This window comes from Podarcis liolepis, assembly GCF_965112155.1.
Source record: "Podarcis liolepis genome assembly, chromosome: 3".
Taxonomy (NCBI): Eukaryota; Metazoa; Chordata; class Lepidosauria; order Squamata; family Lacertidae; genus Podarcis; species Podarcis liolepis.
The window spans coordinates 73,813,071-73,831,106 of record NC_139557.1 but is presented as its reverse complement, the minus strand read 5'-3'; the positions used below and the strand labels follow the sequence as shown (position 1 = coordinate 73,831,106).

General features: G+C 41.4%; 1 protein-coding gene across 6 annotated transcripts in view; it reads left to right on the top strand.

Moving 5' to 3' along the window:
- The window catches only part of RPS6KA2 (ribosomal protein S6 kinase A2), a 176,414-nt gene that overhangs the window by 132,212 nt on the left and 26,166 nt on the right, over positions 1 to 18,036 (top strand). For all 6 annotated transcript variants that reach the window (XM_083496442.1, XM_083496444.1, XM_083496445.1 and 3 more), the window contains 8 exons: positions 1,604 to 1,684; positions 2,785 to 2,864; positions 5,981 to 6,087; positions 8,474 to 8,511; positions 9,295 to 9,437; positions 13,227 to 13,297; positions 14,087 to 14,175; positions 17,949 to 18,013. In XM_083496442.1, coding sequence (XP_083352568.1) covers positions 1,604 to 1,684; positions 2,785 to 2,864; positions 5,981 to 6,087; positions 8,474 to 8,511; positions 9,295 to 9,437; positions 13,227 to 13,297; positions 14,087 to 14,175; positions 17,949 to 18,013 — 674 coding nt within the window. The remainder of the gene's footprint in view (positions 1 to 1,603; positions 1,685 to 2,784; positions 2,865 to 5,980; positions 6,088 to 8,473; positions 8,512 to 9,294; positions 9,438 to 13,226; positions 13,298 to 14,086; positions 14,176 to 17,948; positions 18,014 to 18,036) is intronic.

The window sequence follows — 18,036 nt, the reverse complement described above, 5'->3', positions numbered from 1 at the left end:
TATTTCTAAATTTGTGCAGCCCTCAAAAGTACAACAAAGTTCTAACTAGTAATTCTCAGCTTGCTCGCTCTCTAGCTGTATTTAAAATGTCTTTTCATTGCCTGTGTCTCTTCTCAGCCAGTCTCAAAGCTCTGATGGGTATCTTATTCCAAAATCTAAAGAGTGCTTTCCAGGTATTAGGAGACTGCTGTCACTAGCTTCCATTAGCTTTCACTAGTCAAAAAAAACCACCCTAGACTATTAACAAATAATCAGCCTAACAAACAGATAGTTTTCATGGCAGGCCCGGATGCAGTGAAGCTGTGAGGGGGGGGCAGGTGGCAAATAACATAGAGCCATGTGTTGGACTGAAATCAGGCCACAACTTTATTGACAGCAGAAGAATAGGTTTGGCATAGGCAATGGGCAGAGATTCCTTAATCACCCAATCCACTTGCTGGGTGATCTGCTGTTAGCCAACCAATGTGGGTTCGCCAGTGTTGGGGTCCTCTACAGTATGAACCTCTTCCAGTAGACCCCATTCAGCCAGTGGTAGGGGATGCTATGGCTCTAAAACGGGGTTCTGGACAGAAAACACCACACTCTAGAATCCCTTAAGGGGATCCATCTATAGACTTGGGCTGGGTGTCCCTTTCTTGTCCTTTGTTCCTTAGCATCTAGCCCAGTGCCTCTCCTGCCATCTTCAGTTGTGATGATTGCTATAAGGCAAGTGAAAATCCATGGGACCAAAGCCAGTCCGCCTGTGGACAGCATTCCTCCTCAACCCTGAAACCAGCAACCAACGTCTGCCCATAGCAATGTCATTGGACAGCAAATTCATTCCTGCAAAGCAGCATGAAGTGCAGTAAAAATGAAAGTGTGGGTGGGTGGGAAAGTCTGGCATGACTGAGATGAGGAGAGCAGATATGGTCTGCCTTTTATAACCCAGGGGCAGACTTGTCTTCTGTCCAGTCCATTTCCAAGGCCCCACCCTTGGGAGCCCTGGGAGCCCATCATGGCAGCTGATTGGCTTCCCAAAGTCCCATTGTCCCTGTTCTCCAGCCAGCTGGAAGCGTACAGAGCTGCTTCTAACCATGCAAGAGACCTCTGATGTTCCCCCACTGTGCTGTGCTGGGCTGCAAATGGTGCTGCCTGATAAGTTGGGGAATTGGGAATTATTCTACTGCCACTACCATTCTAGGTGTGTTTCTAGCAAGAAAAATCAAGCTGTAAACTCCCTGTTTATCAAGAAAGGCAAGTATCTATGGCCTGTCATACAAAAGAAGAGTTATGCACCTGCAGGATAGAATTGTATGCACATAAAAAGCTCTTCTTCCCATTTGCACTGGAGCAGCTCACACTGCTCCGTTTTCCTAAGTGACTTGGCTCTTCAGCAGAGGGAACCTGCTACCAACGATGGCAGCAAACGGCTCCAGCTGTATGTGCAGCACATGCCTGCCTTTGATTCCTTGCCTGCGTGCTCCGTTGAGGGGATAGCAACACGCATACAAAACTAAAACGAGCTATTCGTGATTATTCTGCAGCACAGCAGCCAATCTAACCGTACAACGTGAGTCTCTTGAACCGTGGGGTATCCTGATGTTTTATTGTTCTCTCTTCACAGTCCGAGATCGTGTCCGATCAAAAATGGAAAGAGACATTTTGGCAGAAGTGAATCATCCTTTCATTGTAAAACTTCATTATGGTAAGATTTCTCTATAAATCAATTCCTAATCGCCTTGGGATATTTTCCACTGGATCCCTTGCTATTCAAATTCATTATCTATGTGTGGTTTTTGATTGCCTACTTATATAGATCATATTTATCCAGTCAAGGGTACGCAATACTAGAACCCTTTTCCCCCAAATGTTAAAAGTGTGGCTGTTACTGTAACAAGGTGAATACCTTATTTATTTTAAGAGCACTTTATTTTTATGTTACCAGCATACCTGGTCTATTCTACAGGAGGTTCAGAGCGGTATTTTAACCTCCCAACACCATTGTGGAGCAGAATTGCATGTGAGATACAGTGGTGCCTCGCAAGACGAAAAGAATCCGTTCTGTGATTCTCTTCGTCTAGCGGTTTTTTCGTCTTGCGAAGCAAGCCCATTGACGGATTAGCGGATTAGCGCTATTAGCGGCTTTTAGCGGCTTATCAGCTTATCGGATCAGCTGATAAGCGGCTTAGCGGCTTAGAAAAGGGGGGGGGAGGGGAAAAAACCTGCAGGAACTCGCAAGACATTTTCGTCTTGCGAAGCAAGCCCATAGGAGATTCGTTTTGCGAAGCACCTCCAAAACGGAAAACTCTTTCGTCTAGCGAGTTTTCCGTCTTGTGAGGCATTCGTCTTGAGGGGCACCACTGTAGTGGGTTACACTAATCTACCCAGAGACTTGAATAATGGAATGAGCATTAAGTTGCCACCTGCAATATTCTGTCCCCATCAACAGAAGGTGATAGTGATGCTTTTCTGTCTCTTTTCCATCATAGATATCAAGGGAGCGCAGGCAGAGTTACTAGGTAGTCTCCCATCTTGGCACTGACCAAAGCCAGATGTGTTTAGCTTCAGCAAAGTTGCTGCATCAAGTGCCTTCCAGCCATGCCCTGACTGAAAGGCCATTATCTGTGATAATAGACTTTCATAGCTGCTGTTATGCAAAAAGTGGAAGAAGCACCCAATGGCACTATGGTCCCTGCCAAAACAAAACATACCTATTATCCCCTTCCCATAAAACTCCTTCATGCTTTCACTGAACGTGTACAGGTCCAACATATCTGAATATCCTACTGTCTTTTTCTACTGTAGCATTTCAAACAGAAGGAAAGCTATATCTTATACTAGATTTCCTACGAGGTGGGGACCTTTTCACCAGACTTTCCAAAGAGGTGAGTCCAATAGATTATTGTGTTTTGTTTGAAAAACAAACCAAAGTAATTCTATACTGGTAGCTGTGTCTCTTAGCAAATTCCATCCTTCTAGTTTCTCATAAATTTGTTATTTTTATTTTCATTACATTTATATTCCACCTTTCCATTAAGGAGCTCAAAGTGGTGGATATGGTTCTCCCCATTACCATTTTATCCTCACAACAACCCTGCAATCCTCTTATCCTGAATACTTCCAACACATAGCATCAAGGCACTTTATAGCATTTATCTTTAGGGTTCATTTTTATTTGCACTGGATCAAACATGCTGTAATCTGACCATATACTTGAGGATAAGGCAAGGTCACAACAAAGCTCAGCAAATGCTTTGTTGCTGAACCACACCCTGAAACATCAAGAGTGCATCTTCCCATTTACATCATTCTTGGAGCCAAAGCACAGCAGTTTGTTGGGAAGACCTGCCATGCCCATCAGCCAAGGGTGCCAACGGCTATCAAAGCACCATCTGCAAAGCAATGGAGCAGCTGGAGAGAGGTGCAATGCCTCCTGCTAAGCACTTGCTGGCAGCAGAAATGCAGCGCTGTTGATCATCGCAGAGCACTGGCCATCCTTCAGTCACAGCCATTTATTCGTTCTAGCACTCAAACACATTTTATACTTCAGACACACCTTGGCATCTGCCACAAAGGAAAATTGTGCTTGTTCCTCCCCATCCCTCTAAAATGTGAATATTCAAACTTCAAAATCAATAGATGAAGCTACCAGTTTTTTTAGCCTTGGTCCTGACTGTTGGCAGGAAACCTTTTATTTTGGCAGGAAAACATTAATTGCTCAACTGGGCAGAACAGGGGACTATTCCGTTTTTTAAAAACTGGTTTTCTTAGTGCAAAATATTTATATATTTTAGATAGCATTTTCTGTTCCAGTCTTAATTAATTTCTCTCTTTGGGCAATATCCAAGCAAGCCATACTCAGAGTAGAGCCATTGAAATCAATGGACTTGTGTTATTTATTTATGCCCTTTGTTTTCAGAGGGTCTTCCTCAGACTATGACGAAGGATGGTGATCATCCTTTCTGTCTCTGCCAATACACAAGTCTGTCTTCCTGTTGCTCCTTCCTTTCTTTGCTGCTGCCTCTTCATTCTTTATTCCTCTTCCAGGGCTGATGGACGTGTTGCTCACTGTCTGGCTGGAAACCCTGTCCCTGTGCAGGTGATCCATGCAGTGGGAACATAGGGAGCTGCCTTGTATGGAGTTAGGCAATTGGCTCTCATAGCTCTGTCATTGCCCACACCGGCAGGCAGTGGCTGTCCAGGGTTTCAGACTGGGAGTCTTCCCCAGCGCTACCCAGAGATGCCAAGGATTGAACCTGGGCCATTGTGCATATAGTGCAGGTGCTCTATGACTCAGCTACGGTCCCTTTCCCCAGTAGCATCTCAGTGCCTGCATACCAAAAGCTAATCTTGTGCTAAGCTAAGTCATCACCCGCATGCATTTTCAGCAATAAGCATAGGTGCGAAGTAACATGTTAAGTCCTCCCCTATTGAATGCTGCTTGAGTAAGGGAAGTCAACTCTTCTATGATGACCTGAGTGCACCAAGGCAAAGTGAATGAGAGTACATCAGGCTGACACCATGCGCCACTTAAAAAAAAATTACAGTATTCTTCTTTTTCTAACCTGCTCATGCAGCTTTTTGGAGTCTGCTGTCTGGGTGAGCCGTAATAACTACTCAATTCTAAATCCTGCCTGAAGAGCTGTGCCAGCCACAAGAGTCATTGCCTTGAAGCGGATGGCCTTTTAAAGTCACTTCCAGGGAGCAATTCCTTTGACCGTGGGTGAACTGCCTGTCCGTCCTCTTCCTGTGGCTTTCAATATGCTCTGCAAGCAAGGTCATGGAAGTGTAACACACAGCCATCCTGCCATTATCCCCAGAACACAGAAATGAAGTCTTTGTCTTTCTATAAAGAATCAATGTTAGCGCTATTGGGAAATGTGAGGTTAAGCATTATTTCCCTCCCTCTTCTTTCTTTTTTTTAAAGCAGGGACCTACCGGTTGCTCCTTACAAGGATTTAGCCATTGTCCCTTTAGTAATAAGAAAAACCTTAGTTTGTATTTAGTAATAAGTAATTTAGTAATAATAAAAACCTCCCAACATATTAGTTGGGATAAGGAGGATTAATTATAATACTGGGAAGTAGAACTTTACATACGTTGTGGAAACACTGAAATAATGTTGCTGTTGGTTGTTGTTTTTTTAAAAAAAGAATGTAGTTATGGAGAAAAGCACATTTTCATTTCACTATGGCTCATTTTAGGTTAGCCAAAAGAGCAATTTCAAGAAGACTGATTTAATTCATATTTGATAGATTTGTCGTATAAAAAACCCGAAAAAAAACTTGAGAGAGATTAGCAAATAATCAGCCCAGTTCATATGTAATACTAGACTATGGTTATAGTTTGTGCTTACCTGGAGCAAGACAAACTATCAGCTTGGTTTTGGATGTCATGCTAAGTTAAACCATTACTTTACTCACAGCAACAGAAAGAAGAACAAAGTGGTCACCATCTCTTCTATAGGAACCTACATATTTGTACTAATTGCAAACCAGATCAGTGTTTTGGGGGCGGTCATAAAATTTGATTCATTTTATAGGATACCTACAGACTCCAAAATGACCATCTGTAAGTGGGAAATAACATCACCCATTCTGCTTTTGTTTCTAGGGTTATTCAGCTCTCACATGTTAGCGATAAACTTGTTTTGTAAAATTTTGGTTGCAATCATATCTACACTTCTTAGAACTCATGATTTCTGGGTAGACATAGATTTATGATGGACTGGAACTTTTGGATGTGAGGAACAGGACAGTATCCCAAATTTGATATAAATATAAATGTCCAAAATCCAATATTTGAATTGATTTCGGTAAATCAAAATGGATTTAGCAGAATCCAGTTTTTGGCTTTTGAATTGTTAGCCTGTTTTCCATTTGGCTTATAATCAGTTGATTTTGTTGGACCAGTATATTGTCATAGTATCCTAGCAAAAGTATCGATATAAATAAATCCACTTGTGCATTAAAAAAATACTGCTTTTTCTGCTTCTCTCTAGGTTATGTTTACAGAAGAAGATGTTAAGTTCTACTTAGCTGAGCTGGCCTTGGCTTTAGATCATCTCCATGGTCTTGGTATTATTTACAGGGATTTGAAACCAGAAAAGTAAGTTGGGGCAGAAATGCATGTGGGAAGATTTTTAAATGGGGTTACTCTGTTTGGATCACAAAATGCCTGTGAGACCCTGCACCAATTTCCTCATGAAATGTATGTCTCTTGGAGTGATATGCTCATTTATCTGAATAGCTTAGAGAACATCCTGAAAGTTCAGAGGATAAGAAACTGTGTCTATAGTGGGGAGTGAGAATAGGGTGAGTGGGTAAGAAAGCCAACTTGCTCAGCTGGGGTGAAAACAGGACACAACTGTATTGAATACCCAACTTCAAATGGCAAATCAGTTAGCATTTAAGGTGCCTCAAAACTCTGCTGTTGTTGCAGCAACAGTAGACTAATGCGGTTGCCCCTCTGGAAATTATTACACATTCAAATAGTTTGACATTAGTGGGCAAGGGTGCCTGCGAGATAAAAAAAAGTCTAACCTAACTCTCATGGTTGTTGTGGAGATTAAACGAGGTGCAGAAGAACCATGTATTCCATCTTGAGCTCCTTGGAGGAAAAGGTACCCCAAACTCAGTTGCTGACCCCCTTGCTTTTGCCAGGGCCATACCAGCCAATTTTCCATTGGGTTAATAACATCCCCGGGGACTACATTCCTCTCTCCTTCCAGGAAAACTTAGTGGGGGCATACAAGGCAGAAAAACAAATAGCAATTCAGATTCAGTTTCTCCCTTGCTTATGGAAGATATGCTCTCTCTCTCTTCCGTGTTAGATACAGATAAGGGGATTTTAGAACAGCATTGTTGTCTTAAATGAAGATTTGTTGAGCAGCAAGGATTGTATACTCTTTTTGTGGTGTACAACTCTTATGTGCACGGCTTTGTCAGAAGAAGCAAGCTTTGTCAGAAAGGCAATAGAGAGATAGTAGTTGAATAATAGTAGTGACAACTGTCAGTATTCATTATTCATTTATTCTCCGCAACAGTCTGTTCCCAGCCCACAAATGTTCTACCGAGTATCACTTCCTTTCAAATTACATTTCATTGCAAAATACAACAATGTGGGAGTGGGAGTTATTGTTGCAGTTTTCAAAAGATTTTATTTTTTTAAAAAAAATGATAGGGGGAATCAAACACAGTCCTTTTTTTTACCCTTGCCCAAATGGATGAATAGAAAGGAATGTGAAGAATAAGCTCATTGGATGGGGTGGGAAAGAAGCAAATGGCAAGCTACTTGTTGCATTTTCCCTTTACCTTGTAATCCTGGGGCCCATCCATTAGATCAGGAGTGGGGAACCTCCAGGCCCTTGGGAATCTTCTCCAGGCACACTTCTCACCAGCCCTCTCCACATCCTCATTGACTGCTTTTGCCTGGCTAGCATGGAAAATAGCAGAAAAAATTACAGTGCCCCACAGAAATCACAGACTATGTGTGCAGACCCATCATTCTGAGCCAGGGATTTTTCAGTGGTGGCTCCAAAAGTGTGGGATATCATTCCATATGATATTAAGCAGGCCCCATTCCTGGATATTTTCAAGCAGACCTTTAAAACCTTGCCTTAAAGGAAAGTAATTGTGGTTGTGGCTCTGATTGTTTGGCCTGGTCTTGATGATTTTCTTAATCCATATTTTTGATGTTGAATTGATAGTTTAATAATATGGTATTGTTTTACTGAGATGTTTCCAAAGGTTCTCTATTGTATTTATTACTGAATTTTATGTCAAAATAAAAAAATTCCTTCCAGTAGCACCTTAAAGACCAACTAAGTTAGTTCTTGGTATGAGCTTTCGTGTGCATGCACACTTCTTCAGATACCCATCGTGCATGCACATGAAAGCTCATACCAAGAACTAACATAGTTGGTCTTTAAGGTGCTACTGGAAGGAATTTTTTTATTTTGACTATGGCAGACCAACACGGCTACCTATCTGTAACTGAATTTTATGTGAACAACCTCACAGAATGTTTGAATAACTTGATTGGAACCTTAAACACCCATGATTAATAATAATAATAATAATAATAATAATAATAATAATAATAATGGGGCAGGACATTCACATGCAAGTTTATGGATCACTGAAGGAAAATTATCAACATAATAAATTACACAATGGGATGGTACACTATATACTTTGTCTGTCTTAGGGGCACAACTATGAGATAGTGTAATGTTATTTCCACTTTAGAGATGCAGACCTGAGGCTGAGACACGGTGGCTAGTTCAGGATCCAAGCCTGATCCTCTTCCATTGATCTGCATTTGTTCATGCGGAGACTTTTACAATACACAAATATAAGAGGGAGATTTAATGGACGCCTGTGGTTTTCTTCACACTGAATTGCTTCAGGTTCTATGCACTAATTATGCATCTTCTGACTTTATTTAATATGTTTTCCATTTGTCCTAAACTTTTCTATGCATCATCTTCCAGCATACTTCTAGATGAAGAAGGACACATTAAGATTACAGGTGTGTAGCATCCCCCACACCCCATGTAGCAGCTCCATCTTTTTGCATTCTACCTGTCATTTCCTCCTGGTGATGAATAGACACTGAGATACATGCTTGAACTTTCACTGGCTTCCTGATCTCTTTTGGCACGATTTAAGGTTTAGCTTTAAAGCCTAATTAAATCCCATCTCCTTTGTAATCCATTCCAATGAAAATTAATAGATGCCGTTCTAATGGCCTTGTTTTCTGATGTTTTAATCTAGGTTTTAAGTTTAGCATGTTGTTGTTTTACTTCTTCTTGGTAAGCTGCTTTGGGAAACTGAAATTAAATAAACAATCTCTCAGATGCAGCAAAGCTGCCCCCTAAATAATAGTAATTTTGCATCAGGTTCAGAAAACGGATAGGATTTGAGGGGTGCTCCTCAGTTGTGGAACTCCTTCCCATTGCAGATTTACTAAAATTCACTCCTTGCCACTGCAGACCACTTACATTGCAAGGCTATTCCAAGCCCACTTTAACTTGATGGCAGCATCTGCTAATGCTGAACCTCCAGGGCCACCAACTGAGCGCAACTTAGAAGAAGTTTATAAAGTTTATATTTCAGCTTCTAAGATTTACATGTGGCTTCTGGTTTTAAATTCTCTTCCCTTTGTTCATTTCTTGGTTCTTCTAGAAAAGAGACTAAAAAAAACTAGAGCTGGATCGGGTTCTGTGTCTTGACTGGTGTATTTAAAGTGACTGCAAGTGTCTTTATATCACATACTCAATTTCTTTCTTTTTTTAAACCTGCCTTTATTTAGATTTTGGCCTGAGCAAGGAAGCCATCGATCATGACAAGAGAGCATATTCATTCTGCGGGACAATAGAGTACATGGCCCCAGAGGTGGTCAACCGGCGAGGCCACACTCAAAGCGCAGACTGGTGGTCCTTCGGTGTCCTAATGGTAATGAGACAATCCTTATTTTGGGATTGACTGCTTTAGCCTGGTCCCCTTTGGCAGTGGCTGTGCTATTTCCTATCAAACCATTATTAAGCTACTTCTAAGAAGCACATTTATGAGTTTGAGTTTCTTCACCATCCCCATGATATCAGCATTGGGAAACGAAATCATCTCAGGCACTTATCATTGCTATGAAGCAGTTTTATTCTGAGCGTTTAGTATTTTAGCTTCTTTCGCCGAGAGTCTGCCGTTTTCCCCATTGCATCCACCTCAACTGAGGCTGTCCACACTTCTTTGTACTTCTTTATATATTATCCAATCCCAAGGGAAGGAAAGTAGTTGAGTTTTTGCTGCAGCTTCTATTCATTAGAGAAGCACGGCCTCATAATCCATAACATGCTGTTGCTAGGAAACTGGAGAGCCTTAGTATACTGCCAGATGAATTAGTGCAAAAAGAGAGGTCAAGAAAGAGAGAAATTAAGTAACCCTTACTTGGTCTCCTCAGGATTATGAAGTGGCTGTTCACTTACTCTGAAATTAGAACTTCATATTGAAGGAACTGGAGGCAAAAGATTCCTGCATTGCAGGGGGTTGGACCAGATGACCCTTGTGCTCCCCTCCAACTGTACAATTCCATTATTCTTTGTCTGTGTGGGGAGTAAAATGGGGCTTCTCAGTCTCCTACAAGATATACAGACACCAACAGGGCCTGCCCAAGGCATTTTGTTACCTGAGGAAAAGGACAAGATGGTGTCTCCCACCACCATTTCACAAAAGAAGCTAACCAGACTGGCAACTGAACTTCAACAGTGGCAATGTTGATGGGAAGCAGGCTAGCTTGGAGGGCACAGGGCTGGCTGTATGCCACACACAACTTTGTCCTCCTCTAACAGAGGGGAACGCCCAAAAAGAATGGCAGGGCGTGGTGGCAGCAAACACAGGCACTCCACCGTCATCTGCTTGAGGCAGCTGCCTAACTCTGCCTAATGGTAGGGCTGGCCCTGGACACCAAGGAGAAGTTAAGACACAGAGCTGATGAAGAGCGATTTGGTGTCAGCTGAAACCCCCAGAATATGCTCACATCTATATTTGAATTCTGTTCTGTCTGCGGTGATTACAGGAGACAGCCTCTATATATGCAGTCAGCAGAATGAAGGTCTGTTTTAGGACACATATCATTTCACAGGTTTATTTAACCTAGAATAATAACATTTCCCAAAATCCAGTATTCACCATCAAACACCAGTCACAAGGCCAATTCACACAGTTATTTTCCCTTGCTTCCTTTTTCTAAAGAAGATGAACGTGTCATAATGAGGCAACAAAGCAAAGTTTTTGTGACAATGGGAGTCCAGCTGATGCTCTCTGTACAGCCTTACGTTTCTTCTCTCTTATCTGTAAGTCACAAAATAACTTTCTGAAAGGATAGTGTGCACTAACCTCTCACCTGCAGGTTGCTGCTGTGTGTCTTATGTGCACAGGTCTTCCTATTGTATTTTGTTTCCTAGCAGGAACTTCATTCACCTTCCTTCCTTCTCTGTGAATCCCAGTGGATCTTTTAGTCATTCCTGCGCCCTCAGCCTCAAAGAACAGAGTAAAGTGACCCTAAAAAGTATCAGTCAGTATTTTTGTGCCAAAGTGACCTTAGAAAGTGTCAGACAGTACCTTGCAGCAAGCTGAGTAAACTACAGCCATCAATTTTAAATTATCTGGACACAGGAGGAAAGTACTAAAAAGAAAACATTTGTAATATGATTATTTTTTAATAGACTGTACTCCCCACTGAAAGAGGGTATTGTGTGCAATATTTGCTACTTTTTAGTGATGTTAAATAGAAATAATGTATATGCCAACTCTGCCCCCACCCTCAATATCTAACTTTCCTTAATGTTCATACATATAAGGTACAATTAAGGTACAGATTCTTCTCCTGTAGTCTCCTCTCAAAATTGTAATGGCTAGTCTGTTACAATTTGTGCTGCAACAAAACGTTGCAGTGTAGAATTCTTCTGGTCAGGGTTGCAGCTAGCTAGCCAGCCATACTCTTTTCCAGCACACTCCATTCCATTCTCCTTACTTTACCCACTTGCTTGCTGTGTTTTCTATCCCTCCCCTGCAACTGTCAGCATTCTGTGGTCAGTTGGCATTCTCAATTCTCATTGGAGTGGGGGTTCATTTGAAGGGGGGGTCTCCCTTTTTCTTTTTTCCGAAAGAATGTTTCTGCTCCTGCAAACCTTTCCTCTTGTGCACTGCATATTTGTGATCCACAGCATTAAGCTCAAATGGATGTCATAGTCCTATTTTTTTCTTTTCAAGATGTCTCCTATGCGCATATGATGCAGGGGGAGCTTTTAGTTTTATTTGCATCAGTAGCTTTTGCTAGAACAGCTAGAACAGTTTTTCTTTACACTAACAGCAGCAAATTATTATACAGTATAGACCGTTGGATCTTGTGTGCTTAATGGAAACTCCAGCTTCAGCATTGTGTAGACATGTTCTGACATTTTATTTTAAAATGGTTATAATTTTCAAACATTCATTAAAAAGATGGTTTTCTATCTATCAGCCTACACTGTCAGGTGACTATCACACTTTGCTGGTAAAAGTTTCCACATTGTGGTGAAAGATGGAGCTGCTCCTCCTTTTAAGAAGGATATTTCATTTCCTAGAATAGCTTTTGCTATATATTGTGTAGGTCAAACGCCAGCTTGTCACCTTTTCTTTCTTCTCTTTGGATTTTCATCTGTTCAGAATAGTACTAAGCACTTTTGTTTCCTCTTCTGTAATCCATGGACTTTTTTTTTTTCAAAACATGGATTTTGCTCGCTTGAAAAACTTCAAAGCCTGTATCTCTTTAAATGCAGGTTCCATATCTTGTTCTTCCCTGTGACATCCAAGCTCTGGTTAGTTCAAATCAGGGCTGTGAAAATTGTGAGCCTCCACATGTTGTTGGAGTAGAATTCCTGTTATTCCTGACCACTGACCATGCTGGCTGGGGCTGATGAGACTTGGCATCCAGCAACATCTGGAGGTTCCTCAATCCTTGCAGAAGCTTTCAGTCACCTCCTCTTGGGCATGGAACAGAGTAGAGAAGAGCACACAACTGAGTGAGCACAGGTCTTTTGCAAACTCATTTTTGTAGCAGGGAAGAATGATTTCCCATTATGTCTGAACTGGGCCATTGTCTTTTAGTATCACCAGATGCCACATTGGACTCAGGCTATTTGCTGTACTCAGTAAGTGACATTTTGAGCTAATTTTCAATGAGGGGGGAAAATAGAATTCCTTGGGAACTTGTGTGATGCTCCTTGAATTTTGAATTTTGAAATGCTTTTTTAAAAACCATTTAATCTGTCAAAGCAAATGTAGAACAACTATTCTTTGGGGCTTATAATTCCACTTGTATTGCTTTCAGTTACCAAAATGTAAGTGAAAGATGTACTCTGAGCTATTTAAACTAGATTTAGTATCCAATTACAATTTGCCTTAATCAAAGTGGAACAGATGTTAGCATGATGCCGATCGTGCTTGGAGTGGCATCTCGTAAACTAGGGAACTAAAAGAATTTGGGGGGGGGGAGGGTGGAAGGAAGGCAAACAAAAGAGGCAAAATGATTTAGGGGTTAAGGGCTCTCACCATAGAGTTTGGACTTCCCTTGGGGGCTCTTTGAGGTAGGGTCTATGACACCAGTTGCAATGATCACCAGGACTTCTGCCAAGAACACCACACCACTACTTGCAATGCTTATGCACTTAGGTCTTTCTTTAGCTTTCTGCTCTCCTCCTTTTACAGTTTGAAATGTTGACAGGGTCGTTGCCATTCCAGGGGAAAGACAGAAAGGAGACCATGGCGCTCATTCTCAAGTGAGTAGTAAGCTCCAACTTGTTTGTTGACATAAAACGTGTATTCTTTTGCTTGGAATAAACAAAGTTTGCTTGGCTGTAGAGGCGGGGGAGAAATTTGATTCAGCTTTCATTTAAAGACGAACCTACCAATTCTGAAATAATCTGTGAACCATTGGCACATCTGGTTCAGTACTGCCTATATGGATTGGCAGCAGTTCTCCAGGGTTTCAGATCGGTCCCTCCCAGCCCTATCTGGAGATGTTGGGGAATGAACCTGGGACCTTCTGCATGCAAAGCAGATATCCCACCACTGTGCTGTGGTACAGCCCTTCCTATACGTGAGCTAGTAGTAGGGTAAATAAAATAAATAGCTGGGAGCTCTAGTTTACTAATCTGCAACTATATCAGAACCCAACCTGCAACATGGCATCCAAATTAAATTATTTATTGCGTATGCCCATTTTTTTCCTATTCCTGCTAGGGTGACTAGATCCAAAGGAGGGCAGAGTTCCTGCCATTTTGTATTTAAAAGGGGGAAATACACACTTCCCATAGCCATTGTGAAGAAGAATAAGCATGGTAAAGACTATGAGGAAAGAATTAAAGAAATGTTTAATAGAGTCAGTACTGTATTATGGAACATTCTTTATCCAATATGCCTCGAGATTACTTTGGGGAACTCTACATATTTTCCCATGCATATTTCCTCTGCACATCTGCATTTATTTCCACTGCTAAATATGTGTGTGATCTTTTTAGACATTTCTGAAAAGTCCTCCTACATTTTAAAAGTTTCTGTTCTTTCAGAGCCAAGCTAGGAATGCCACAGTTTTTGAGCACAGAAGCTCAGAGTTTGCTTCGAGCTCTTTTCAAGAGGAATCCATCCAACAGATTAGGTATGGGGATTCATTTCATTTCTGGTCTGTGATAAATTCAGCGATAGATTACAATCAAATGTTAATCTGTAGTTTGTTTTCTTTGTCACTTAATTTTGATTTGTTCTCATGTAAATGGCATAGTTGAACAATGTGCTGGGAAGAGATGCAAGGTAATGGAGCTTTAATTAAATATGTGTTTTGGGCTTTTAATATGGATTGCACAAATTGTTGAATAATTGGTTTAATAATGGCAATTAGTCATGATAGCTAAGTGTTGTCTACACATACCGAAACAGATGCTAGTTATTTCTTTCCTTATAGGAGTATTTATAAACAGCCAGCTCATACAGAAACAATACAGCAGTGATGTACAATATAAGCATTAAAACATCAAAGAATAATAAAATTATAGAATACTGAACAAATGACCAATACTGAATCAAAGTAATTCCACACCCACCCACTCTTCAGCCGATGTCACTTGTGATGCCATCTAATGAGTCACAGAGCAGAGGTAAATCCTGAGTTGGCTGTGCATGCCTGTTCCCAGTCCAGAAGGGGAGCACATAGTCAAAGTAGCAGGATTTTCCAAGACGTTTGCATCAAAAGCCCTGATAAAGCCTAGGAAAAAAATATTTTAGCAGTGCCTTGCAAGGTCCCAACTTCAGGACTTCAAAGCACCTCGAACCTTTGTGACATTCCATGATTGACAGGTGAGTGGCCCCGCCCACATCTAAAATTTGGCCCGCAAGGATGATTTTGATAAGAATCTGGTGCATGGAAACAATTAAGTTCCCAGCCCAGCTCTCATAGGGACGCGGGTGGCACTGTGGGTTAAACCACAGAGCCTAGGACTTGCCGATCAGAAGGTCGGCGGTTCGAATCCCCGCAAAGGGGTGAGCTCCCGTTGCTCGGTCACTGCTCCTGCCAACCTAGCAGTTCGAAAGCACATCAAAGTGAAAATAGATAAATAGGTTCCGCTCCGGCAGGAAGATAAACGGCGTTTCCGTGCGCTGCTCTGGTTTGCCAGAAGTGGCTTAGTCATTCTGGCCACATGACCCGGAAGCTGTATGCCGGCTCCCTCAGCCAATAAAGCGAGAAGAGCACCGCAACCCCTGAGTCGGTCACAAATGGACCTACTGGTCAGGGGTCCCTTTACCTTAAATTTACCTTACCCAGCTCTCACCATCTTCCGATGCCCTCTTTTTATGTGCTAGTCTCTTGCAGTAAAAATCACCATAGAGTCTTGTGGCATTTTAAAGATTAACCAAATTCTTTATGGCATAGGCTTATGCCATAATCAATTTGTTAATCTTGAAGGGGCTACAACACACACGCACACACACACTCTGCTTGCAAGAAACTTAAGTAGAAAAAAGGGGGAGAAATACTATAGGGAAAAGAAAAAGTGAACCTTTGTCTCTTGTAAGATTGGTCTCAGGATTATTTTTTTTGCATTACCTAATTACCCAGTTGATTAAGGAGTTCACTGACAGCAGCATCCCAGGGGATTATGGCATCTAATTAAATTTCTTTTAGAGAGCCAAACACAGGACAGAGCAAGTGCAGATAGATGTGAAAACCTGCTACCGTGTCTAAGCTACATTACCAGCTTTCTGACTTGGATTCCAAATAAACATGTAAAGCTAAATTAAGTACATAATTTGATCCAATCAGAGCCGAAAAGGAAATCGGAGAGGAAAAGGAAAGATGGTTTTCCTCCGCCTTGCATCCTTAGCTGCTCAACTGCTTGAGGTGGCATGACGAAGGCTGACTATATAGAGCATTTGATCGCACACCCACCAATCTCTCCGGTAGAGTTCTAACAGGCAGTTGTTAACAGGATTCTTGGCAGCCTGATGTGATTGCCATCTGGCTGAGCTATAGGTCTTGCATTTCTATTGCTATGTAGCTGAGGAGGAAGGAAACTCTCAGATTTTGATTTTGTTTGCTGGATCTGCTACAAATACTAATATAATCTTTAAGGTAAAAGTTTTTGTTTTGTTTTTTCATAATGCATGCATGTCAGCTGCTGCAGGCCATGAAAGGAAGCTTAAGTTTCTGGGATGTCACTCTGAAGACTGAAGTAAAAAGATATTCCTCTGCAGTTAGGCTGGCCTTGGATGGACTGATCCCACGGAGCTATCCTTAATGCTGTCCATAATCTTAGCCTATGTCTTCATTCTTTTTAAAGGCATTCACCCAGTGTTTCCCCCTAGGAATGTTTATCAACTTAATCAAACAGTGAGATACATGTAGAAAATATTCCAATGGAATTTAAGGCTCATGTAGATTGCTTCCTGGCCCCCCATACTAACAGTATTGTATAGGTATATTTATATACCTTTTTATACCCAAAGGCCCCCAAACAGCATATTACATACTACAAAAGAAATATACTACAAAAGTGCAATATAGTGCAATCGTAAGACGTCCCAATTTGAATCTTGCCTTGACCATGAACTTAGATGGCCTTAGGCAAGGCAAACTCTCTTACCCTTCATCCTTCCCCCTTTCCTATGTAGGATAATAATACTCACTTACCTTATAGGGGTGTTACAAGACTTGCAACTAGCTAATGCATGTGAAGTGCTCTCAATACTTGAAAGTGCCGGGCAAATGCTCCTGCTTCTGCTATTATCACCAGCATTGACCGATCTAAAAAAAATGCATGTAACTTTCATTGTGCATCTATCATGTATTTCCACATACAAAGCCACCAATTATCCTCTCAGGTCCTGCATTGATTCCACATAGTAGATTCAGTTCCCTTCCAGGGGTCCTTTAGATACAGTGCAGAGTGTTCCATAACTGGCTGAGGCTGGACTTGGGTCCCATCAGTGATGCAAGAGGGTGTTGGTGTCTGGAGCTGGATCCCATAAGTCTCTGCTTCAGCCATAGCATTGCACTGAAAAATGTTTCATATGATCATTCACACTTGTCACAGGTAGCACTGGGGTCAGATTCTGACAATGAACATTCAGAAGATGGTTAAATAAAGGAAAATTGATGATGTGGTTGAAATGCTTGCTTTGAGTGCGTAGGCGACGTACGCTTCATAAAAGCATTTGCGTTTTTGGCCTGCCAGTGTGATTCTTTCTCTGCCCACTTATTTAACTACAGCTTCTACAGAAAACCATTTGTTCTTTTCAAGTCCGCCTATAGAATTTTAACTAATAGTCTTTCCAGGAATTACTTTGATTAGATGTTGCTGTTCAGCACTACATAAGTGGTAAAGCACTAACTTAAAGCATATGAAGTTATTGACAGTGAAGGGGTCAATTACGTTAGCAGGAAACAGAAGGTGAGGGCAGAATGATTCTGTTCCTCTTACTACTACTATTATTGTTATTTTTAAACTCTGGTGTACAGTACTACAGCTGAAAATAAATGCTGTATACTATTTGTGCTGGTGAGAGCCCCTTGGGACATGCATTGTTTCACAGTTCCTCTGAGGCCAACTTAGCACAATTGATGCCTCAAATAGCAACCATGGAACACAAACAGCAGCACTAAAATCCATCATTGGGCGGCCCCAACTAAAGAAGAAGAAGAAGAAGCCCGCTGGAATTTAAGTGCTCACATAAAAGGAGGCAAAGAAGGGACCAGACAAACCTTACTTGAAAGCCTATTTTGTAGTTTTGGAACCACAACCAGAAAGCCGCCTCTCTTGCTCGTACCAGCCACAAATCTCTTGCTGGGGTTGCTGGAGACAATGAGAAGGTCCTCTTTATTAGAAATGATGTTCATTTTACATCCTCTTTATTATCTCGCTTTCATTGCTTTGGCAGGTGCTGGCCTTGATGGAGTTGAAGAAATTAAGCGGCATCCTTTTTTTGCTACTATAGACTGGAATGTAAGTAATTCACATGATTGTCT